Source organism: Rhineura floridana, chromosome 4 (assembly GCF_030035675.1).
Source record: "Rhineura floridana isolate rRhiFlo1 chromosome 4, rRhiFlo1.hap2, whole genome shotgun sequence".
Classification (NCBI taxonomy): domain Eukaryota; kingdom Metazoa; phylum Chordata; class Lepidosauria; order Squamata; family Rhineuridae; genus Rhineura; species Rhineura floridana.
In genome coordinates this window covers 175889632-175916741 of record NC_084483.1, presented here as the reverse complement: position 1 = coordinate 175916741, position 27110 = coordinate 175889632, and the positions used below count along the sequence as shown (strand labels likewise).

General features: G+C 42.5%; 1 protein-coding gene across 1 annotated transcript in view; it reads right to left on the bottom strand.

Annotated features, from left to right (window-relative positions):
• Window positions 1–252: 252 nt before the first annotated feature.
• The window catches only part of KCNH1 (potassium voltage-gated channel subfamily H member 1), a 399525-nt gene continuing 372667 nt past the window's right edge, over window positions 253–27110 (bottom strand). Inside the window, exon 11 of the mRNA XM_061626447.1 lies at window positions 253–1092. Coding sequence (XP_061482431.1) covers window positions 253–1092 — 840 coding nt within the window. The remainder of the gene's footprint in view (window positions 1093–27110) is intronic.

Sequence of the window (27110 nt, the reverse complement as noted above, 5' to 3'; positions counted from 1 at the left end):
AGGATGCACTGATGAAGAAGTAGGAAAAACATTATAAACTGTACCCTTGCTGTCAAAAAGACTTCAGAGTCAGCTGCCATCTTGACATGAGGTTGCAATTCCTGTTACTGTAACATTTAGAGAGAGGGACATGGCTAACGGGCTGGTCCCTCAATGGTGTTCATCAAGAAAAGATTAAATGTTTTGTTTAAAAAAAGTTAAGTGGGTGTTTTGTGGGGAATATTCAATTTACTTCTGTTGAAAAGAACCACCTCAGCTTGCTCCAAAAATGTCTTTTTCTGATTCTGGAGACTGGGGTCTTGATATTTCATACAACTCCTGTGGCGACTGTGAACTTCTTCTAGAGGCTAATATCCTTAGTATCTCCGCAAGCTGCTTTTCTATATTTGTCATTTTTGTGTTTAAAGCTTTGATGTCCTCTTTCAGCTCGTGTTTCACTTCGAGCATAGTTGCCTGAAGAGTCTGTTCAGGGATAGGGTAAAAGGAGTGCTTGACCTCTGCCAGGATGGGGCTGCGGTCCTGAGGACTTCTCGTCTCCCCCACACTGTCCAAGCGCAGGTCACTTTTGGTGATGCCGCTGTCACAAGAGTCTGTCTTCTTCAGGGTGGCCTCTCCTGCTGCTTTCGTCCTCTCCGGCAACGTTTCCATGGATTCCGCTTTGGAAACTTTATTCCAGTCTTCTCCCTTCGCACAGGCATCTTTGAACTTTGCCCAGCCCTTCCGCTTCGGATAGTCCCCCGCCATTTTCCCCCCGCCATAGTCAGAGGCAGGGGCTTGTAGTCTGGCCTGGTCTGACACGCCAGATGTTGAAGCAGACTGATAGGTGGTGGGTGTGGCCGGGCTTTCCCTGACTGTTACAATGCTAGCTTTAACCACTGTGCGGGAAGGATGGTCTCCCAGAATGTTGCCTTTTTCTATGTCTAAGTCATCCCTGCCTCTTTCTGCAGCTAACCGGGCCTCCTTCTGCTGCCTAAACCTTTGAAACAGCCGACGGACTGGATGGTCAGGTGGCAGGACTAAAGGGGCTTCATTCTTCCTTTTCATCCTCTCTTCTTCTTCTCGTTTCACATCACTGATCTTCCGGAATACAATCTGCAAGGAAGAAATACCACACAAAGGGTTAGAAAAACAGAGTGGAAAAGGATATCCATTTCCGTTCTTTGACCCTGCATACTCAATCGTTCATGATATAGGAATATAGGAATCTGCCTTATACCGAGACAAACCATTGGTCCACATAGTTCATTTTTTTCTACACTGACTGGGCTTTAGGCAGAGGACATTCCTAGCCTTACCTGGAGATGCCAGAGGTTGAACCTGGGACCTTTTGCATGGAAAGCAGATGCTCTACCACTGAGCTGTGACCCTTCCCCATAAATATACAAGACTGCACTATGTCAGACACCTGATGTATGGTCTGCATATGGATAATATCCAGTACATCCCTAAGCACAATATTACAATATAATATAATCCCTTTACAAGACAATAGAGCTACTGCAATGAGGTGCTTTTTATCTCTTCATTTACTCCAACTCCTACAAAAATTCACAGGCAATGCTAGGCTTGTGGGCTGAGGATTCATAGAGTTAAATCAGAGCTTGGAAAAGTTACTTTTTTGAACTACAACTCCCATCAGCCCCAGCCAGCATAGCCACTGGATTGGGCTGATAGGCATTGTAGTCCAAAAATGTAACTTTTCCAAGCTCTGAGTTAAATATACACTTTTTCAAAAAGTCTGCTTTACCACCAGTTTCTCTAGGCTGATTATTTAGGTGGGTATACATAAATCACAAGGGGCCCTCAGACAGCAGCCAGGCTTCTACTTGAACACAACCCTCACCTAGAAGGTTTGTACATTTCTTAGATCAACGCAGTCTGGGGAAGTTGACTGGCTTTCAGCCAGCTTTCCAAGCTCTAGTGCTCCACAGGAAGACTTGCATGGAGCAAGGAAAGGAGGGCAGGTGGTTATGAATGCATGTGTGTTTAAAAAAACAAACTTGCAATCCTGTTCTACTCATTTTTAAATCACAAGAAGACCATCCTGTGGACTTAGATTTGCATTTCAGTCGCCACAATGGAAACACCATTGTGGAAACACCATAGAAACTGCCTGTGTTAAAGGACAAGTTGGTGCCCCATTCCATGTACAGAAACCAACCAAACTGGCAGTTGAATCTTACACTAGAACTAGTTAGGGCTGGCTCTGATAGTTCCTGGTGTAGTCAATGTTAGGATTTTCCAAAGAACCTGGAGGAATAAGAGACAGGGCTTTGCTGGTTGTCCTTAAACAATTGATGCTGTTATATGTTGTTGTGGTATGTTACTCTGAGAATTTAAACAAATAGAAAAGTGAAGACAGACAGGCAGTTCCATAAATTCACTTGCTTGCTTGCCAGTGGTGAACACTCTTCTATCAGATGGTGAGTGTTCCTGAAGTTCCATCAAAAGCCCTATGAGTGGGTGAGAACCCCCCCTTTTTTCTTCACTGGGCTTTTATAGAAGGCAGCAGGACCTTCTGCCAACTCCCAGGCTACCTCTACTCATGAAACTGGATTGGGAAATGAAGGATATCTGAGGACTACAGATAATAGCATGGCATACTATTTGTGGGTCCCTGGGCGGATTGCTGAATGGATCTACCCATTCCAGGTAGTCCTTACCAGTAGGAAAATGAAGAGATCTGCTTTAGAAAGCACCAAAAGGGGGAAGAGAATAGATGATTGCGGAAGTTAAAGTGCAGCAAAAATGTTGCAATTGTTGCCCCTAGCCCTGTGTGTGTGTGTGTGTGTGTGCGCACAGTTTGGGCTCCAGCAGTAGCATGTTTCGGGCCAAGACTGAACAATGACTTCTTCACCAATCCAGGCCATATCATGTTCATGGGTTATTCATTTACATTAAACTGTTCAGGCCAGATTCTTTGCTACCAATATGGATGGCTACCAATAAAAAAACCACATCCCTGTGGTTGTGCTCTACCTTCCAGCAGTAACGTTTGGGTACCAATGGTGTGAGTCATCTGGGTTGCATAATTGCTTCCAATACATGCATCACACCTTCATAGGAGTGGTTGGCACGGGCATGGAAAATAATCACATGATCTCGGCCTGACTACAGGGGAAGCAGCCTTCCAGAAATGTATGGCTCAAACCTTCATGAAGCTCAGACCACAGACTGTATCACGCAGCTGCTGTTCCACCACCCATGCTTCATTCATCACTGTGGACTCGCTACCCTTCTCATTTACTCCATTTCCTTCTGTTACGAAAATGTGTAGCATGGCACCTCCTTGCCTGCCTATAGTATCAGCCCCTCAATTTCCTCACAGGACCTTGTCCCTATTTCTGAGCAGAAGGAGTAGGTTAACTAAGGCAGTGGCATTGAGGTGAAAAACAGATCTGTTCTTGCTATAGGTAAGCCCCTTTTAAAGTGCAGCCACCTAGGGTCATAAGAACATAAGGAGAGCCCTGCTGGATCAGGCCAATGGCCCATCTAGTCCAGCATCTTGTTCTTACTGTGGCCAACCAGATGCCTGTGGGAAACCTAAAAGAGGACCTAAGTGCAACAGCATTCTCCCCACTTGCAATTCCTGGCAACTGGCCTGCAGAGGCATACTGCCCCTGACAGAAGAGGTAGAACATCGTCATCATGGCTATTGGCCATTGTTAGCCTTATCCTCCATGAATTTACCTAATCCTCTTTTAAAGCCACCCAAGTCATTAAAACCAACAAGTGGTAGACACTTATTAGACAATTTATCATCATCATCAACATCAACACCATTTATTACCCACCTTTCACCCAAAGGTCCCAAGGCAGTTTACAACAACTTTAAAATACAACATTGCAAACAATTTAAAAACAACCTAAAATCCCAAAATAGCCCCCCCCCAAAAAAAATATACCTCTCAGCTATCAAAGGCCATGGTAAAGAGGAGCTTCTTCAGCATTTGCTGAAAGTTGTACAATGAAGTTGCCAGATGCACCTTAGTGGGGAGGGAGTTTCACAGCTTAGGGGCTGCCACAGAGAAGGCCCTCTCCCGGGCCACCACCACTTGAGCTTCCGAGGGTGGAGAAACTACTGATCTCAACACCTGAGAGGGTCTGTAGGGAAGGAGCGGTCTAGTTGTTTAGGGTTTTAAACACTAGCAGGAGCACATACCCCAGCCTTTGACACTGGAGAGACAGAGATTTTAGGACCTACTGTAGCTGTGATTTGTTTTAAATTGTTTTAAATTGTTTTGAACATATATATTACATTGTTGTGGCCCACTCTGGCACCTTGTGGTGAAAGGTGGGTAATAAATCTATTTACTTATTTATTTATTATTTGACAAAGCCTTGAAGTGGTTTACAAGAAATGTTAAAACTATTAATAAAGACAGTTAAAAACAAGTAATTCAAATATTTAAAGGGTAATTAAAATTAGCAGTAAACTAAAGAGAGATCAAAACACGGCAATATCTGTGTGTCTAGATGGGCTTTCCTAAACAAAAATGTTTGGCAAAGGAGCCTGCCTGATATTAAGAGGCGGGGAGTTTCAAAGTTTCAAAGAATAGGTGCTGCCACACTAAGAGAACGATTTCTTAAAAGTGCTGAACAAATATTATGTGGTGCCTGTAACAGGGCCAGTTCTGCAGATTGAAGGAATCGAGTGGCCACATATGGGGTAAAGTGATCCTGCAAGTAAACAGATCCCAAGCTTAAGGGCTTTGTATACCATAGTATACAACAACAACAACAATAACAACAACAACAACAACAACAACAACCCGTGTCCGTCCCCTCAAAAACTCGGTGAGATTGTGATGACTAGTTTTCCATAATATTAACTAACAAAATGATAGTAATCTGGTAGGAAATAACTGTTACATCATAAATGTTAATTAAAAAAAACAAGCAGCTAAACAAACAAATATCTATCCACATGTCAAAGAGATATTTATATTAAGAGAGTTATAACAGGTACACAAAATAATGAGACTTTCTGCTTTCCCTGATGCTGCTGAATCTACTTGATATTCTTCACAATGCTGGGCAGACACACAATCAAATAGCGTTGCTAATTTCTGCTGTTTAGAGAGGTAGGGGAACTGGTAGTTAGAGAATAATTCAAGAGCTGCCAAATGGGAAATTAGAGACTTTGCACCCTTTGTTTTCACATAACAACAAGAATGCCACACATAACATATCAATGACACAAGAAGATACAGTACAAGTTCTATAGGAAGCTGCAGAGGGACTTTGTATGTGCAATTAGAATTTGGCAGCTTCCATTTCCACCACTACACAGAAAAGATAAAATTCACATCACTCTAATTTAGAGTGTTGTCTAGATCCCAACCTAGATGGTTGGGATGCGGGAGAAATTTGCACTTCCTGAATCTGTAAGCAAACTAAAACACAGCTATCCTCCAAAATTCGTACCTTTCTGAATTTTGTGGTGCAGTTTTAATGTGGAAAACCCATTTAAAAAAACAAAACTGTTACCAGTGACTCATTTCCAATATGTGACGGATCTGCAGTATTAATTTATTTATTATTTTATTTTATTTATTAGATTTTTATACCGCCCGACTAGCATAGCTCTCTGGGTGGTGTACAACAAAGTGCAAAAATATACAAAAATTCCATAGTAAAATACAACAACAATGTAAAAGAATAAGAAAACTAAAAGCAATTACAACACATATTAAAACTAAATTAAGTTAGATTAAAATGCCTTAGAAAAGAGGAAGGTTTTGACTTGGCGCCGGAAAGACAGTAACATCGGCGCCAAGTGCACCTCATCAGGGAGACTGTTCCAGAGTTCGGGGGCCACCACTGGAAGCCCATCTGGAAGCACTCTGAGTGTGATGTAAGCCCAATTCATTTTAATGTGATTTACTCCCAGGTAAATATGTATAGAAGAAGAGGGGAAACTCTGGTCTCCAGACAGAACTTACCCACCAGGGGTTCAAATTTGGCCCATGAGGCCATTTTCCCAAACCACACCTACACGCCCTACACTTGATGTCATATGTGTCATCAGGTGTGGGCAGGTAGAGATGTGGCTGCCAATGCACACTCTGGAGCCTTAAAGTGCACTCCTGGTTGTAAATAGGCAAGGGAAAACAGACATTGGCTCTACTGTCCATCAGCTGATGGGCAGTAAAGCCACACCTCTGGATCAGCTACAGATTTACCAAGTCGAAGCTTCAAGTGCTTTAAAGCACCACTAAGCACTCTTTGCAAGCCCTGAGGTGCCCAATCACCTAATGTCACTGAGACATCAGTTGATTGACAGATAGGTGTCCAAGTCCACCTAGCAAACTGGTCCATGAGGCTAAGATCCAATAAGGATCTGGCCCACAGAGCCAAAAAGATTCCCCAGTCTTGGTTTATAGGATTGCTGCCTGACTTTACACTCAGAATATCATTCTGGATTAATTTTATTTATTTATTTAACAAAATGTATATACCACTTGATTGTAGAAAACCTCTAAGTAGTTTATAAAAAAAATTAAAATCATTTTTTATTTATTGTTATTTATTATTGCATTTCTATCTCACCTTTACTCCAAGGAGCTCAAGGTGGTACACAAACATGGTTCTCCCTCTCCCAACTTTATTATCACAACAACCCTGTCAGGTAGGTTAGACTGGGAGACCATGACTGGCCCAATGTCACCTAGTGAGCTTCATGGCCAAGCAGGGACTTGAACCCTGGCCCCTCAGGTCTCAAAGAGCCCCCCCATATCTGTATTTTTAAACGGAGTGATTTAAATGTTTCCTAAGACAAAGAGTTGCAAATTTCTGTTTTGGATGAGCTGTTTTTTCTGATGCTGCAAGAGAAAGGAAGGCATAAAGCTACATCGAAGAAAAAGGCAAAAACTGAACCAAGGAGACAATTTTCAGTTCAGGTCTTTTAATTAAAAATTTGCATTGGGTGCCTGATGCAAAATGAACCTTTATTAAACTTTGTGCTACATTACCCTGTGAAGAGAGCCAGTGTGGCGTAGTGGTTAAGGTGTTGGACTATGACCTGCGAGACCAGGATTCGAATTCCCACACAGTCATGAAGCTCACTGGGTGACCTTGGGCCAGTCACTGCCTCTCAGCCTCAGAGGGAGGTAATGGTAAACCACCTCTGAATACCCCTTACCATGAAAACCCTGTTCACAGGGTCGCCATAAGTCAGAATCGACTTGAAGGCAGTCCATACATACATACATACCCTGTGCAGAGGTAGCAGTAAATAAGAAATCGGAAACACTGTAGGCACATGTAAATAAGAGATCAAAAACATTTGCAAGTAACTAAGAGATCAGAAACATTGAAGGCGTATAAGCTGCCCATATCTTGCAAGTCCTTTTTAAATCTGTATTTTCTGTTTTGTTCTTGTTTCACTGTGCATTTTGAATGTGAGCTCTGGATTGTGATTTCACTCCACAGTACTTTAATGAATGCACATTAGAGCTGGCATCACAATTCTGCCTCAACTGAAGTTCAAAGAGAATTGGGAGGCTCTTGCTCAGGTGAAATATCTGAGGCATTTCAAGAGAAGCCAAAAGAGACTTACAAATCTAGCAAAATATCTCAGAGAGATTTTTCACGTCTGTAACACAGATAAACTTGATAATGAACTAAAAGGATGGCACAGCTGCCTTACTGGGTCAAATTATTTTTCTGTCTAGTCCAGCATTGCCTACAACTCTGATTGGCAGTGGCTCTCCTAAGCCTTTCCTGTTGCCTCCTACTTTATCCTTTGAACTGAAGATGCCATGGACTGAACCTAACTTAGGGTCATTCATTTCAATGGGTCTAGAAGGCACATAACAACAACAATTCAGACTTAGCTGAATGCAACCCAACTTGTTGAAAATGTGTGAAAAGGCATAAAAGCTTAACTGTGTGGAGATGGAGCCTGCATGCAATACTTTATAAGTATGCTTCATGTGAGTGTGCACATGAATAAAAAGGAGAGCGGAATGACACCTTAGTAGTGCATCCCCTTATGCAAATGGGCTAATTTTTTTCCAATCAAGGGGCAGTCCATTTCAAATTTTTTGGTAGAGGATCTTGTAAAGTGAGGGACATGTAGAATTTCAGGTGTTGATGGACTCCAACTCCCATCAGCTCAAGCGCAGTACAACAATATCTGGATGGTCAAAGATCCCCCAATCTTGGTGTCAAGCCTTCATTGTTCCACTGGCATCTTATGTGGGCAGATATTGTGCAGAGGCTATTTCAGCCTACAGTACAGGGACTTGGTGCTATAAGAATGCAAGGCAAGACTGGCACCATGTTCCCATAAGGCCAAGGCATTCTGATACATGCATAAACAGGGCATTCTGATACATGCATAAACAGGGCATGAAGGCACCAGCTCTCTTCTGTCCTTTGTATCCACTATCTAGCACCTTGTACTCAGAGGTATACCGCTACTCAACATGGAAAACATGGCTAATAGTTGCTGATACTTGTACTCCATGAATCTGTCTATCTTTAAGCTAGTACTGCATTATCAACGTGGAAGAAAAGTCCATAATTTAATCCATTGGGTGAAAAACAGTACTTCCCCTTGATCCGTTCTGAACCTACTTTTGATCACTTACATTGGACAATCATGGGTTTTAGTATTATCACAGTAATACTAAAATCTCTCCCTCTCTCACACCATTCATCATTTTACAAATCTCTGTCATGTTCCCCTTAGTTGTCTTTTCCCCACCTCAACTAAAACACTTCAAGTTCTTTAGTCTTCCTCTTAGAAAAGGATCTGTTGGTCAGTCCATCCATAATTTCCCATCATAACCTTTCGAGATGTGTGTGCAGACCCCTTTTATGTGCAAATAAATAAGATACTTGGTCTATTTCATATAGCAGCACATCATAATGAACAGCACGTCCATTTCATTCCAAAAGGTTTCCCCCTTCCATCATTTTATGTTAGTGTTACCAGAAGGAAGAGTTTATGACATACCCAAAACTCCATTAGTCTCACTGTCATAGACCTCTATTCCAGAAACTCATCTGCATTTTTATTACTCTATTTGAAATCCTGACATTAGCAAACAAGATGGCCTAAGAAACATTTTTACAATCTACCAAAGGGCAGGTTAACCACACTTATCATGGGTAGAATCCTGTGCACACAAAAACAGAGCATTGGAAGCTCCTGTGTGGATGCCCCCCCCTCAATCACTTTTGTACCAGGTCTCCCTGTCCAATGTTAGCAAAAATACATACTTGTGCAGGCTCTGTAAATTGTGAAGCAGTCCTCCTTTAGTATAAATTAGTTGTACAGATTAGTTGGACTAATTAGTTGCACTGTGTAGAATATTCCAGGATAATTGTCAAGTTTGCTGTCACATATTAACAGTGCAATCCTATGCCTGTCTATGCAGAAGTCCCTTTGGGTTCGGAAGGGTTCAAGGCTGAAATCCTAAGCACATGGACTGTATAATAAGCCCCAATTAACATGGTGGGATTTGCTTCTGAGTAAATATGCATTGGATTGCACTGCACCTTAAGGACTAACATATTATCTATTTGCTTGTTTAATAAATTTACGTCCCGCTCTTCCTCCCAAAAGGAGTTCAGAGCAGCAAACGTGATAAAACACTAAAAACATCTATAAAACACATTAAAAACATCTTTTGTTAAAAAAAAAACTTTGAAAACATCTTAAAAAGCAATTCCAGAATAGACACAGACTAGGATAAGGTCTCTACTTAAAAGGATTATTGAAAGAGGAAGGTCTTTAGTAGGCCCACAAAAGATAACAGAGATGACACCTGTCTAATATTTAAGAGGAGGGATTCCAAAGAGTAGGTACCACAACAATAAGGTCTGCTTCCTATGTTGTGTAGAATGGACTTCCTGATAAGATGGTATCTACGAGAGGCAGGGGCGGTTCTAAAGGGCGGCCAGGTTGGGCACTGGCCCAAGGGCCCTGGAGCTACAGGAGCCCCTGAGGGGCCCTCCACTCCCCTTCCGCGAAACGCCCCACACACACACACACACTTACCTGCCAGCCAGCTTTTTAGCATTGCCCTTAATGAAGATGGAGGCTGCAGCTTCCCTAAGGTACTGAAGCCGCTGCCGTCATCTTAGTTGATGGCAGAGATGTGCGCATGTAGCACGTACGTGTGCCATCAACAAAGATGGTGGCGGCTTCATTCCCTTTAGGGAAACCGTGGCCGCCATCTTCATTAAGGGCAATGGTAAAGACTAGACAGGTAGGGGGTGCGTGGGGGTGCGCAGGGGGTGCGCATACACACACACACCCACCGGGGGGGCAGGGCAAGCTGATGCCCAAGGGCCCCCGCATGCCTGGAGCCGGCCCTGATGAGAGGCCCTCACTTGCAGAGTGCAGTGACCAGCTGGGTATATAAGGGGTAAAACGATCTTTCAGGAATCTTGTCCCCAAGCTGTAGAGGTTTTATATACCCAATTATTATTATTATTATTATTATTATTATTATTCAATTTTTATACCGCCCACAGCCAACGGCTCTCTAGGCGGTGAACAGCATAAATTTAAAATACAATATAATAAAATCACAAATCAATACCACACACATAACAAAATTCCAAAGACTAAAAACATATTACATAATTGTTCTAGTATACTAAGATGTAATAAATATACTAAGAATATTAAAATATTAAAATGCCTGGGAAAAGAGGTACGTTTTAACCTGGCGCCGAAAAGAGAGCAAAGTTGGCGCCAGGCGCACCTTGTCAACAAGACTATTCCATAGTTCGGGGGCCACCACTGAGAAGGCCCTAGATCTTGTCGTCATCCTCCGGGCCTCTTTATGTGTCGGTACCCGGAGGAGGGCCTTCGATGTTGCACGCAGTGTACGGGTAGTTTCATATCGGGAGAGGCGTTCCATCAGGTATTGCGGGCCCGCGCCATGTAAGGCTTTATAGGTCAAAACCAACACTTTGAATCTGGCCCAGAAACATATAGGCAGCCAGTGCAAACGGGCCAGAACAGGTGTTATATGTTCGGATCGTTTGGTCCTAGTCAACAATCGGGCCGCAGCGTTTTGCACGAGCTGCAGTTTCCGAACCATCTTCAAAGGTAGCCCCACGTAAAGCGCATTGCAGTAGTCCAATCTTGAGGTTACCAGAGCATGGATAACTGAAGCGAGGTCGTAGCTGTCCAGATAGGGACGTAGCTGAGCTACCAACCGAAGTTGATAGAACGCACTTCGTGCCACCGAGGCTACCTGGGCCTCAAGTGACAATGAAGGATCTAGAAGAACTCCCAGACTACGAACCTGCTCCTTCAGGGGGAGTGTAACCCCGTCCAGAACAGGTTGAATATCCACCATCTGATCAGAGAAACTGCTCACTAACAGCATCTCAGTCTTGTCTGGATTGAGCTTCAATTTATTAGCTCTCATCCAGTCCATTATTGCGGCCAGGCACCGGTTCAGTACATTGACAGCCTCACCTGAAGAAGATGAAAAGGAGAAGTAGAGCTGCATGTCATCAGCATACTGATGACTACGCACTCCAAAACTCCTGATGACCGCCCCCAGTGGCTTCATATAGATATTAAAGAGCATGGGGGACAGAACTGACCCCTGTGGGACCCCATACTGGAGAACCCAGGGTGTCGAGCAATGCTCCCCAAGTACTACCTTCTGGAGCCAACCTACCAAGTAGGAGCGGAGCCACTGCCAAGCAGTACCTCCCACTCCCAACTCGATAAGTCGCTCCAGAAGGATACCATGGTCGATGGTATCAAAAGCAGCTGAGAGATCAAGGAGAATCAACAGGGTTACACTCCCCCCATCCCTCTCCCGACACAGGTCATCATACAGGGCGACCAAGGCTGTCTCAGTACCAAAACCGGGCCTGAAACCAGATTGAAATGGATCTAGATAATCGGTTTCATCCAAGAGTGTCTGGAGCTGGTTAGCAACCACCCGCTCTAAGACCTTGCCCAGGAATGGAACATTCGCTACCGGCCTATAGTTATTTAGGTTTTCTGAGTCCAAGGAAGACTTCTTTAGAAGTGGTCTAACAGCCACCTCTTTCAGGCAGCTGGGGACCACTTCCTCTTGTAAAGAGGCATTTATCACTTCCCTGCCCCAGCCGGCTGTTCCATCCCTGCTAGCTTTTACCAGCCAAGAGGGGCAAGAATCCAGAGCAGAAGTGGTCTCACGCACCAGTCCAAGCACCTTGTCAACTTCCTCAAGCTGCACCCAAACCAGCACCCTGAACTTAGCCAGTAGCTAATGGGCAGTTTGTGGCCCACAAAGATTTATGCTACAATAAACTTGCTAAGTCTTTAATATGCCTCCTCCTCTTCCTCCTTCCTACATTTATATCTCACCTTTCCTCCAAGGAGCTTGAGGTGGCATACAAACATGGTTCTCCCCCTCCCGATTTTACCCTCACAATAACCCTTTGAGGTAGGCTAGACTAGGAGACAGTGACTGGCCCAAGGTCACCCAGTGAGCTTCATGGCCGAGAAGGGATTTGAACCCTGGTCTCTCAGATCCAGTCCAACACTCTAACCATTACACCACACTGGCTCCTGTGTAGAGCAACACAGGGACAGGGCTGTACCTAATAGCACCATCCCCTGACATGTGGACATACAGTGTGAATGTCTGCAGACAGCAGCAGTATATGTGAAGTCTTCCATCTGACCTGAAACCCCAGCCGTGCAGAGTTCCAGGTACCATTGAAGCGTTTGTGCATCCCTCCCTGCAGACATCCATGCTGCATGCACAGAGGCCAGAGGCGGGGCTAGTCAGTGCGCACAACATCAGAGGTATGGCTACTCAATGGGTCCTGGTCCCTATTGCTCTACGTGAGAGGTGATAATGCCTGAATAGGGCTAAAATGGGTGGTTGTTTTTTGTAAGCAATTGCTTCTTTTTTCTTCTGTTTTGAAGAACAATCGCATTGTTTTTCACAGACACTGAATGGCCAGTGGTCTTTGAGTTAGAGTAACTAATGCATATTCATTCCTTAGTTCCCCATCTATGACCCATGGTCTATGCTAGCTAGCATGTTCCATCTTGTTTATGCTGTTCCCAATTCAAAATGTATTGGAGGAGGGAGGATTTTGTTCACTCCATGTGGGACTTGGCTCTGTGGTTTAATCATGTTTGTTGCCTAAGGCAGTGCTGTTCATCAATTCATAACAGTGGATACTTGAGAACTCAACACAAAGTAATATTTTACATAACTACTCCAGATAAATACTTTTTTTTTGTATTAAATTTCCTTGCCTTCGTAATGAACAGCTAATTGGCACTTCTGAGAGAAAGAACTCTTTGCTGCATAAAGAGTTTTTGCTAATTAAAGCATTACATATTAATATTGTGGTTGAGTGCCGGCACATTAGATGGGTCAAATGCCCAAGTTAGATGTGTCTACCCCCAAGTCTCACATCTGTCCCCAATCCAAGTGTCAAGTGAGTTAACAGTGAGGATTCTTTCTCCAAAAAATCTGCAGAATATGTGCATGGTAGCCAGTGCGGTATAATGCAGGGGTTCCCAAACTGTGGTCTGTGGAACACAGCTGCCCATGAGCTTCAGGGTGGTGCAGGGCATGTCTGCGTTAAATATTCATATTGATTTAAATGGTATTTGCATTGCTTCTTGTATTATAATTTGCATTCTATGGAATTCAAATTGTAATAAAATAGAATATGCTGTAAGAAATAAAAGAAGCAATGCAAATACAATTAAACATCATATAACAGCTAGAATAGTGCATTACAATTGCACAGGCAGAAAAATCATGACGCGGTCTGCCGGGACTATCAGCAGTTTTCAAGTGGTCTGTGGGAGAAAAAAGTTTGGGGACCACTGGCATAGTGATTGGAGACTAAGACCTGGGAGACCAACAGAATAGAGATATCAAAATTTTAAAGGAAAACATTTTTGCTTCCTCCTTTATCAGCTACTCTGTTGTGAATTGTGCTGTGGCCACCAGATCAGCAGAAGCATAATGTCATTGCTTTAAAACTTTAAGATTGGTTTTGTTAGTTACCGGTATAAATAAAATGTGAGTGTGTGTAAACACACAGAAGTGAGATTTTCACAGGAAGGGCCCACCAGCTCTCTATATTTAAAGCAGTATCATACCATGCTGAGAGGAGAGCTCTATTTCCCTCACAGAGTGGTTTAACTATCAATACCCCTTCCTATGGAACTCTGGAAACTGGAGTGCTGTGAAGGGAAATAGGGGTCTCCTAACCATTCTCAGCACCCTTCACAAACTGCAGTTCCCAGGATTCTTTGGGCGGGGGACTCATGACTGTTAATGTGGTATGATATTGCTTTATATGTACAGTTCAGATAGCACCTAAGTCTCAAATCACTTTACATGTTTGTAACTTACTGGGCATTTTTCTTCTGACCATTGTGTGCACCTGGATCTGTGCTTCTTAACAGTTTTCTTCGATAGCCAGCAACATCCAGACCTTTATCTCTTGCTTTAGCTGCAGATTCCAGTTGTAAACAGGCCTTAACATTTACAGCCTTAAAATTAAAATGTTTTTAGGAGGAAAGTGCAAGGACTCAGAGGCTCAGGTTGTATTTGCTCCTCCCTGTCACAAAACATTTATTTCTCTGCGGGGATATCATTTAGCTTGCATCCCCTCGCTGACACAATCTCCTGGCACAAGTTCCACATTGTAGTCAAAGGCTGAAACCATTATAAGGTCACAAATAGCTACACCATATGTATTATTTATACCTTTCACTTTAAAGTATGTATTATGCACTGCTTTCCAACTCAGCAAGCAGTAAGTACATAATGGACAGTGGGAAGATAGCCTGGAGCAAGAGCTATTTAACACCTTAGAACTTCTTAGGCTCCAAGGATGAAAAAGATATGAGTGTGCCAAGGAGCGATTTACCTGATGCACTTAAGACTAGTCTAGCTGAGAAAGCTACTTTCATCTAATTTCTAAGCTCATTTACTCATTCCTCTATGGACAATTGTTTGCTTCTGTCGCTCTCTCCTCCCCACTCCCCTCCACTTTTCTTTAGCTTAAGCTTAGCGGTTTTCAAATTATACGCAGAGAAACCAGAAGAGACTGGAGCTGAGTAGCAGAGTACATGCTTTACATGCAGAAGGTCCCCAGTTCAATCACCAGCATTTCTGGTCCAAAGAATCAGGTAGCAGGTGAAGGGAGAGATCTTTGCCCATGATCCACAAAAGCTACTTGTAGTCAGTGAATGCAGAACTGGGCTAGGCAACAAATTGTCTCACCTGGAATGTAGGAAGCAGCTTAATACCAAAGCCCCATCTGCACTATACATTTAAAGCAGTTCTATACTACTTTAAACAGTTATAGCTTTCCCCAAAGAGTCTTGGGACCTGTAGTTTGTGAAGGGTGTAGAGAGTTGCTAGGAGACCCCTATTGCCCGCACACAGCTGCAATTCCTAGGGTGGTTTAATAATTTCTCTTCCCAGGGCTATTTGGGTATAAGCAGCGTTAAGAGTGCTTGAAATGGATGGTGCGGATGTAGCCTTGGTATAAAGCTGCTTCCTACGTTCCAACCATTGGTTTCCTTGGAGACTTCTCAAAAGGGACTTCAGATGGTTCCTCAATAAGATGACCAAGTAACGACAGACAAATTTGTCATTTGCAAAGTCTTTCTCTTAATTCGCTGTGCCACTGCAGAACTGTCAGGCGCATGGTCCCTGCAGGGAGGACCGTGAGCCCAGACTTTGGAGGGAGCTCTGGTGTAGGATGCCCCCTTCCTGTGGCTGAGAGAACCCCTGCAGCCCTTCCTCTACAGATGTCGGAGCTCTGACTCTAGTAGGGATGAAAAGGAGGTGCTCAGGAGGTGGATTGGGGAAAGGATCTGGCTTTTTCCCAGTCCCCCAATACCCAATCAAACCAGGTGGAAATCTAGGCCTGCCCAGCAGTTGACTTAGTTTGTTTCCCTGCCATTGTTACCAATGGGAAGGAAACTGTAAAATAAAACAGTGTTTTTTTTAAAAAACCAGAAAAGGACAGAAGAGTGCAAGAACGGCCCTTCCACTCTCATTTCCGCCCTTCTGGCAGGGCACTGGATGAGGTGTGGTTCAACTGTCTCGAGTGCTGGCCCCGGACACTCCCGCCTTCCGTTTTACCTGTAACGATGTCAAGAGCACTTTGGGGGGGGGGTCAGAAATGAACTCCCTCAGGTTGGATATGGGAGAATCACTGGCAGCATAAGGACTCCAGATTCCATCAGCTCCAGCCAGTCCAGTATGGCCAAAGGTAAGGGATGAAGGGAGTCATAGTCCAACAATACCTGGACGGGACCAGGTTGGGGAAGGCTAGCTTAGGTTAAAGCCGAGAGCACTTCAAAGCTCTTCCTTATTATACAGCCACGAGAGTGGCTGTATACTATAGCCAGCGTGGATTTTTCACATTCCACAATGTTAAATTGAAAATACTCCCCATGCCATTCTGATGCTTTCCATAAGCATTTGTTCATTTCAAAACAAAATGTTACAAAACATATAGTCCTGAACTCAGAAACGCTTGCTTAACAACCCTCTCAATTTTCATGGCGATACACAAAACAGTCAGAGACAACAGAGAGTTCAAAGTCTAAAAAGAGAGAGAAAAACCCCAGAGCCCTTTTGGACTTTTTTCTCTGAGAGTTCTCATAATCTGTTGAAATTCATTAAAAATCAGCCATGTTCAGAGTACCTGTAATCCTGTTAATGACCTTGCCCCATACTCTGACCTTCATCTTCTGCAGTTTAAAAGTTAAAAAAATGCCTGGCTGGTTTTTAATTAATTTAAGAAATTTTGGCTAGAAGCATAGGATAACGCAGGGCATGCTCAGTAAGAACCAACTGTCAGTGTTCTAAAAGCCTCACAGCTGCTGGGCTTGGCTAATCAGGGGGCCACACCCACACCAGACTTTGATTCATGTGAAACAGTCATGGCTTCCCTCAGAGAATCCTGGGAAGTGTAGTTTGTGAAGGGTGCTGAGAGGAGACTCCTATTCCACTGACAGAGCTCCAGTGGCCAGACTGGTTTAACAGTTAGCCACTCTGATTGAAGGTCTGTGAGGGGAACAGGGCATCTCCTAGCAACTCTCAGCACCCTTCACTAACTACACTTCCCAGGATTCTTTGAGAGAAGCCATGACTCTCCAAAGTGAAATAAAGGCCTGGTGTGGATGTGGCCAGGGACAGCTTTGGTTTAAATTTGGGTGGGAGGCTACACGTGCCTGCTGGAGAATAAAAAGGTGAGGGAAACCCTGAAAAGCAATGATACTGTTCACAATGTTTTCCTTTTGGAAAGGACAGGGGCTTCCCCTCTGCCCAGTGCCCACCCACCCAATCTCCTCCCCTCCTCCTCCCCCGGGTCAGTGTTGGACTAGGACCTGGGAGACCAGGGTTCGAATCCCCACACAGCCATGAAGCTGACTGGGTGACCTTGGGCCAGTCACTGCCTCTCAGCCTCAGAGGAAGGCAATGGTAAAACCTCTGAATACCATTTACCATGAAAACCCTATTCAAAGGGTCACCATACGTTCGGTCGACTTGAAGGCAATCCATTTCCATTTTCAAACATGATTGCACAGAAATAAATCCCATTGAACTCAAAAAGTATGCAAATGATCAAACTAGGGTTGCCAGGCCCAGCCTCCAAGAGGTCTTCTATATCTTTAAAAGTTGTGCAGGGGGAAGGGAGAATTTCACCTTGGGGTTTTTCCCATTACGATGTTGCAAGAAAGCCTGCACTTGGGTGAATTTTCTCTTTTCTTAAAGATACAGAATCATTCTCAGGCCCTGAGCCTGGCAACCCTAGATTAAACCCACCCTCCCTTCTCCCTCCTATCCCCTCCCTCTTGCCCCTTCCTTCCCCCTTCCAAAGCTATCCCATTCCTGTTCTAGCATTTCTTCACTCAGTAATGAAGACTTCTGGGCACGCCTTGATATCTCTGGGAAATGTCATGTTTTATTCTTAGCTTTCCCTAAGAAATCCTCCAAAAGGCTCAGGAAGACCAATCCATTCTGAATTGAGATGGACAGTTTTTTTCTATCTCTAGAAGAGCTGCACGTTTTCATAGGCAAACAACATTTTTATACTTTCAGTAAAGATTTTTTATAATTATTAATTATGTTTCACATCCCTTCTAAAAAGCCTGAAAAGCTCCCAGTGGTCTGACTCAGCCACTAATCAGACCTACATCTCCTTAATTTTGCAACTGCTGAAGGACTGATATTCACAGAATAATTATGAGGCTGCCAAGTCAGCTGAGGATTCCCCAAACTGTTTTAGGACTTAGCCGTAGTAGCCCTCTAATGTCATTGCCCCATTCCTAGATAGCAAAGTGGTTAGAGGTCATTCCATGCATTTTTCATGGGACAAAAAACAGCTGAACGTACTAGTGCTGGTGTTCCTTGCAGTGCTGGGAGCTGGCACCTGCCGTTAGTTTTACCCAGCAGCCTCTAGGGTGAAGGCAGGAAAAGTTCTTCTCATTTTGACTGGCTTCAGAATGAAAGGTACATTACTCTGAAGCCAAACAGAGAGGGGGCAATGCTTCCTGCCCTCACTCAAGGAGATTGCTGGGTAATAATAATAATAAATGGTGGCATCCAATTGTTGGGATGGCAGGGAGTGCTGCTGCTCCAACCAACTCCAATTTTGAACTGAGATCTAAAGAGAACCTTTGGCTCATCCTTGCATAATGTTGCCTTTTATATATAAGATATGTACATTTATTATACAGCCACAAGAGTGGCTGTATACTATAGTCAGCATGGATTTTTCGCATTCCGCAATGTTAAATTGAAAATACCCCCATGACATTCTGATGCTTCCCATAAGTTCATTTCAAAACAAAACCTTACAAAACTTATAGTCCTGAACTCAGAAATGCTTGCTTAACAACCCTCTCAATTTTCATGGCAATACACAAAACAGTCAGAGAGAATCAAGAGTTCAAAGTGTAAAAAGAGAGAAACTAAACCCCTTTTGGACTTTTTTCTGTCAGAGTTCTCATAATCTGTTGAAATTAATTAAAAATCAGCTATGTTCACAGAGTACCTGTAATCCTATTACTGACCTTGCTTCAGCTTCTGCAGTTTAAAAGTTAAAAAAAAATGCCTGGCTGGTTTTTAATTAATTTAAGAAATTTAGCATTGAACTCAACGATAAGACTGGGCATGCTCAGTAAGAACCAACTGTCAGTGTTCTAAAATCACAGCTGCTGGGCTTGCCTAATCAGGGGGCCATACCCACGCCAGACCTTTATTCCACTTTAAACAGTCATGGCTTCCCCCAAAGAACCCTGGGAAGTGTACTTTGTGAAGGGTGCTGAGAGGAGACTCCTATTCCACTGACAGAGCTCCAGTGGCCAGACTGGTTTAACAGTCAGCCACTCTGATTAAAGCTCTGTGAGGGGATCTGGGCATCACCTAGCAACTGTCAGCACCCTTCACTAACTACACTTCCCAGGATTCTTTGGGAGAAGCCATGACTGTCTAAAGTGAAATAAAGATCTGGTGTGGATGTGGCCAGGGACAGTTTTGGTTTATATTTGGGTGGGAGGCTACATGTACCTACTGTAGAATAAAAAGCTGGGGGAAACCCTGAAAAAGAATGATACTGTTCACAATGTTTTCCTTTTGGAAAGGAAAGGGGCTTCCCCTCTGTCCAGTGCCCACCCATCCAATCTCCTCCCCTCCCCCTTCCTCTCTCCCCCCTCCCCTGGATTGGACTGTGAAAGACCAACCCAAATTGTGTTTGCATTTTGACAAATTTGTAGGGCAGTCCAATATCTCAGAGAGGAGGTCAGGTCTCCTGCTCCCATGGTGCATTCACTATAGCTGTCCAATTTCCCTGCTTTTTAAAGTTTAATAGAAATATCTGTTGGCTGTAGGTACATTCTTAACCCACAAGGTTTTTTGCCTATTAGTGAATAATTGTCTCTCTATATTATTGCATTAGGAACTAATGCTAGAGCCATTTAATAAATAAAGGCAGAAGTAAGACCAAACTGGGTTCAGAGACCCATTTGTTCTAACCTAGCCCTCTCCCTGACATCTACTTTTATATGTGCAAGGAATTTTGTAATATGGAGGAATATTGCTCGACTCCGTGGGCTCTCCAATGTGGAGTTCCGCAGGGGTTGGTTCTGTCTCCCATGCTTTTTAACATCTACATGAAGCCATTGGGTGCGGTCATCAGGAGTTTTGGAGTGCATTGTCATCAGTACGCTGATGACACGCAGCTCTACTTCTCCTTTTCATCTTCTTCAGGTGAGGCTATCGATGTGCTGAACCGTTGCCTGGCCGCGACAATGGACTGGATGAGAGCTAATAAACTGAGGCTCAATCCTGACAAGACTGAGATGCTGCTGGTGGATGGTTTCTCTGATCAGATGGTGGATACATACCCTGTCCTGGATGGGGTTACACTCCCCCTAAAGGGCCGGGTTTGGAGCTTGGGAGTCGTCTTAGACTCTTCCCTATCACTTGAGGCTCAAGTAGCCTCGGTGGCATGGAATGCGTTCTACCAACTTCGGTTGGTAGCCCAGCTACGTCCCTATCTGAGTCAGGAGGACCTTACATCGGTGGTACATGCTCTGGTAACCTCGCGTTTGGATTACTGCAATGCACTCTACGTTGGGCTGCCTTTGAAGACAGTTCGGAAGCTGCAGCTAGTGCAAAATGCGGCCGCCAGATTGCTGACAAGGACCAAGCGGTCCGAGCATATAACACCTGTTCTGGCACACTTGCACTGGCTACCAATATGCTTCCGGGCCAGATTCAAAGTGTTGGTATTAACCTATAAAGCCTTATATGGCACAGGACCACGCTATCTGTCGGAACGCCTCTCCCGCTACGAACCCGCCCGTTCACTACGTTCTGCTACGAAGGCCCTCCTCCGGGTTCCGACTCATAGGGAGGCCCGGAGGTTGATGACAAGATCTAGGGCCTTCTCAGTGGTGGCCCCCGAACTGTGGAACAGTTTCCCCGAGGAGGTGCGCCTGGCGCCGACACTGTTGTCCTTTCGGCGCCAGGTTAAAACCTTCCTCTTTCCCAATGCATTTTTAACTTAAGTTATTGATTTCTTTTTTGTTGTAACTGATTTTTGATTGTTTATTGTTATATGTTATATGTTTTTATTGTATTATATATGTATTTTACTATATTCTCTGTTGTTCACCGCCCAGAGAGCTTTTGCTAGTCGGGCGGTATATAAGTGTAATAAATAATAATAATAATAATATTCAGTCACATATAGGGGTTTAACAAGGTAAAAATTTCCATTCCAAGCTATATTCATCACAAATAGTGCTGTGTCTGTTCCGCTGCAGTTTGGTTTCCACTAAATACTATATTATTTGTCTCACTATCCACTATTTAACGTAAGTTGTGTAAGTTATGTAACTATTTATGTAACTTATGCAAATTACGTTCATTTTAAGGCAATGTTAAAACAATGTAAAAATGCTTCATTATTATTTGAGGACTTAAAAACAACAAAGTGAATGGTACTGATCATACCTGTTTAACTGATTTCCGATCTTTATCTCAGACGAACATGCAAACTGCAGTAATTTCAGCTTCCTTTTTTGCTGGAAACTTTCTTAGGCACATTATTATTATTATTTATTAAATTTATATCCCACCCTTCCTCCCAGTGTGGCATGTACTTCAAGACATGTACTTCAAGATATAGTCTGAAGTAGTGCAGCCCAAACACAGGTTTACCACCGCAGTAAGAATGAGACTACAAAAAGCTTGGTTAAATCTTGGAGAGTATGCCTGAGGGATAACTCTATGAGGTTTTTTAAGAAATAAAAATAAAAATATTTGTACCAACAGTTCTGTATTTCATGTAGTCCACAGGTTTTCCAGTGTTGTGACTTTTTATGAGAAGAAATCATACCCATGTTCATTGTGAGTCACCTCTCTTGCCCAGATATTAGGTTCTGATTTCTTCTTTTGCAGCTGGAGTGGTATTTATTTATTTATTTATTTATTTATTGCACTTGTATACCGCCCCATAGCCGAAGCTCTCTGGGCGGTTTACAGCAATCAAAAAATTAAAACAAATATACAATTTAAAACACATATTTTAAAAACAATTTAAAACACAATTTAAAAATTTTAAACAATATAAAAACAATTTAAAACTTTCTCCTTTTCTCCAGATGTCTGTAGAATTGCTTTTGATTGATATTATGCGTTCTTTTGTTACTTGTAATTCAGACTCTGGCGGTAGTGTGAAAAACATGCTCAGCAGGCACTCCATTTCCATTTTGGTATATAAAGGTAATCCGTGGGTGACATCATAAAATTACCTTTAATTCAAGCAATATTCAGCCTTTTCATTAGAAAGTTAACAGAGAATTCACTGTGAGAATTCATGGAGGCAGTCATTTTGCCAGTCTCAGCATGTATCTCAGCTACTTTTGTATTTAGACTGCTTCAAATCATCCTGGTTCTTGTTTAATATTCACATAGTTCAAGGAAAAGTCTACTGTTCAAGGAGCCTGCTTCTGTTGGTTGTATTGCGTGTTGTTCAACTGTTGTTATTATGAGTTAACCGGTCCTTTGTAGAGTGGCTAATTGCCAGATAGGCGACAAACAAATTAAATATTATTATTATATTATTATTACTGAGAAGTAAATCTCACTATATTCAACAGCGTTTATTCCCAGAACTACAGCCTAGATCCTTGCTATTGTATCTTGGAATCAAAGAGCTCTGGATACAAAACTTTTAACTATGTGGAAATACCAGTACACTAGTATATATTCACTGTCGATTTCTGGTTTTCAAAATGTCCTTTTCTGATGCCACTAGCGTTAGCAGTTCCTTCATGTTATACCGTTACAATGACTATCCATTACCATGATATAGGCTCCCCGGCTCCTTCAGCCTCACAGTGTGCCAGTTTAACTTCCTGCTCAGGGCACATTTGAATCATTTTATGTTTTTTTGTTCCATTCTCATGTCTCCTCCATTCTTGATTTTGTATTCTATTTATGATTAATGAAAATGTTAGACACAGTGCAATAACAAGACAATCTGAACCGTAACAAGTTGTCTTGCTAAAATGCAGCAGAGTAATACCATTTGTTTCCTTGCCAGTTTTGATTTCTCTCAATGCCTACAAGGATGGCCATGTGTCCTACTTTACAAAGGACGGTCCTCTATGTCAAAGAGTTCTCTCTTTGAAGGGATTTTCCAGTCAAGTTTAAAGATAAAGCACCATTCGGAGGAAGAGCACGAGGGGCCTTGAAGTTGCCCATCAGCACCTGGACAGCAGCTGAGCAGGCACAGGCCAGCTTCTCCACGATGGGGAGATGCATTGTCTGTCTGTTTCAATTATAATTATTTCTAAATTCTAAATAATTATTCCTAAATTTCTAAATCTATATATAAAAGCCAGCATATGCAAATGTTATTCAAATCTATGCCCTCATTTTCGGTGATACTTTCTCTGGGTTTTTTTTGGCAACGAGTAAGTGACCACCATAGTGCATGCCTCTCACACTGCTGTGTACACTGGGTGAGACACAAACTGGGGAAAGGCAAGGCTTTTTTTCTAGCAAGCTCTCCTTATTTCTGAGGGTACCTTTTCCTGCTCCTCCCTAGGAGCTGCAGCTTTTTTTTTAAAACAGAGGCAAGCTTCCCAGATGAAGACTATGCAGGAAAAATGTCAGAGCTGCCTATGCTCTCCAGTCTTAAGAGAAAACTCTTCAACCAGAAGACAGAAATAAACAGTGCTTGTGAATAGTTTGGAAAATGGTAATGCAGTTCAACCCCCAGTATTCACTCCACACACACACCTGCCAACTTTTCTCCTTTACTGAAAGCAATGACACACATCACATGAGTAGCAGGAACAGAAACAAAAACAACAAATAAAGGGAATAAAGAGAAAACTTTCATATCTAAATTAGAGAGCGAGAGAGCGAGAGCGAGCGAGAGAGAGAGAGACGGACTTAAACACATAAGAGCCTGCTGGATCAAGCCAATGGCCCATCTGGTCCAGCATCCTGTTCTCACAGTGGCCGACCAGATGCCTATGGGAAGCCTACAATAGGAAATATAAAATTTATGACATCTCAAGCACTGTCCTGCACTTAAATATCACAACACTCACAGAAGAAAGACAACCTCAATCTTAACAGAGCCCCACATCTTCCGTGACAGGTTCAATGCTCATCTAAATTACTTCCGAAACCATTATAAATCTGTGAGTTCTATTTCTTTCCTGCATTGTGCATGATTTAACATGGTAAACACCATGACAATAGCAGCTGTTTTACTTAGTTGCAGATGGGAGATTATAAAAAGATTTTGCAGCAACTGAATAACAAAACAAATCCAGCAGATATCAGCATGGCATGTAATACTGAGGTCTGTGAAATCTGCCACAGTTCTGTGCATGCTATTCCCTCTTTAAGTGAAGCGCCGCCTTTGCCCTAGCTCCTTCGATATATCACCTTTGGGTCCCTTCAGGGGATCTTTTTACACTGTCTGAAGCATGCATGCAAGAGTTCTTCATTTCATCTCTGCCACTTCATACAGTTGTATGATCCACCCTTCCTCCAAAGAGTTTAGGAAGTGTACATGGGATTTACTGCATTTACATTTTTGTAACAACCCGGTTATATATATCTGAAAGATAAGCCCTTCTGAGTTGTTCTTCCCTCCCCTATGTGATTACCATTTCAGGACGAGCACAGAGGGGATGTGCCCAATGGCCTTGCCCCCTTTATCATCTCCCCATTGCCAGATTCATCATTGTCCACATATTGGGAAATGAACTTCTGAGCAGGAAGCACACTATAGTCCTGTGTACTACCACAGTTCTGTGGAAGAGGTGGGGAACCTCAAGCTCGGGGCCTAAATGCGGCCCTCCAGGCCTATCTACCCTCCTCAGTCGCACCCTTCTTCCCAAGCCACACCCTTCACCAGCCTTACTTCATACTCTCTTTGAGTGTTTTTGCCTGGCTGGAAAGTGTCCTTGAACTCTAATAATGCCTCTTGGCTTCCTGGATGGAGGACAGAGAGGGATACGTGTGAGTGTGTGTAGAAACTAGTCAACTGCATGAGGGTAAAATTTTACATGCATTGTTCCATTTCTGCCTCTGGCCCTATCTCCTGGCATATGATCTGCTCAGATGGAATTGTGGCTCTCAGTCTGGGGGAAAAAGGTTGCCCACTCCTATCCTATAGGCTCCCCTCACAATTTAGAACCCTGATCTTCCTTGGTTCTGAAAAAGCTAGGAATAAAACCCACATATTCACTAACAAGGTGAAAGACATGAATTCAGAAGGCTCTGTGCTTCAGACGTTCCCTTCCAACACATGGAAGGTGATGAAGCCATCAATGGCAATGAGTCAGAGGGGGTGAACCCAACAGCCTTTTCAGGTTTGAATGCCTGAGATGGGCTACAGTGACTAGCCCTGGGTCACCCAATAAGCTTCATGGACAGGATTTGAGTTTAGGTACCCCAGACAAAATCCACCTTTCCTTCTACTACATCACAGTGTTCTCCTTTAGTGAGGTTTCTGTGTGTCAGGGTAATTTACGTTTTATTTTTACCCAGATGTTCTTGGAACTGGGCAAGAGAAAAGGCTTCATGCTGGTTAGGAAAAGATGGCATTAGTGAGTTTTATTTTTACCCAGCTATGAATAAATGTTCCAAATTAATAAAACTTTTATTGGATTCTATGCCGCTGTTCTAGTAATTCATTTTTTTAAATTAACTGACCCGTGGTTGTTGTTTTACTGTGTTTATTTTTTTCCCCGGTTTTAAATTTAGTTGATTTAATGCTTATGTGAGGGCTATGCCATAAAAGGTGGCCTATAAATAAGGATACAATATGATAACTATTCTGCTTGCAATAACTTGAATGGGATTAATAAACTAATTGGAACATAATTATCCCTCAGGTTACACACTTCTGTGAATTTTGCAATACAGTTCTGGGCTCAAAAATATATACCAATTGTGTATTTTAGGATACACATGTTTAGAAATGCAGTAAACCGCTGAGAACTACTGAGAAATTGAGATATATAACCACATAACATAATACATAACTATGGTATTTTGTGATAAAATGTAAATTTAAATAGAATTTAAATCCATATTTATATATGGATTAAAATATGGTTTTGCTTGGATTTTATTTAAAAATGATAATTACAGATTAATGCAGAAATGGGATGGAATCAACACATGTGAAACTGACACAGACAGAAATAGACAGATCCTTCTATCCCTAGTTGTAAGCATCTATTTTATGAGAATATATTTTGCAGTCTACCTATAAGTTCTGAAAAAATGTTCTTCATGACCAGAAAGGTTACACTCCTTCCTTTTTTCCTTTCCTCTGATTCATGCGCGTAGGCTATGTTGTCTTTTCCCTATCCAGCTGATATGTGAAAAAATAAGGATTTTTTGATTAAACATCAAAAGACAGTTAGGAGATGGATAACTTTATATGGTGCAATAATTGGTTGTAAAAACAAACAAACCACCAGCTAGAGCTAGGAATAAAACCCACATATTCACTAACAAGGTGAAAAGGCATCAAAAGAATGTTATTTCTGGCCATGCTGTTCTTTCTGGTCAGAATCAACTATATTCAACTAATGATATTGTCAGATACTGATACTTTTAAAGTTTTAGATACTAATAATTATCCGAAAGAGGTAATCTCTGAAAATGAGACAAATATGTTATTCTTGTGCATTTCTCTGCATACACACAAATAAAAAAATAAGGTTGATAAAAAAGTGTATGCCACCTGAAAGTTTACTTACTATATAGAGATGGAATCAATGCCATCCCCACATAATTCCTCTGGCAAAAGACTTTGCCAGGTGGTGGTGGTGGTGGGTTTAGCAAATTGAAATAACCTGTAACACCATATTTCAGAGTAAATGTACATCAGCTATTGGATCCAGGATGCTATTTGACATCTGAAGCAAATAATATACTGTAAAATTTTATATCTTATACAATATTTTGGCTGATGATTTGGATTCAGACAGCAGTTTGTTTTGTTAAGGTTGAAATCCTGTGCTCATTTACTAAGAATGTGTCCCATTGAGCACTATACGGGTTACTTTTGAGTAAACATCTACAGGA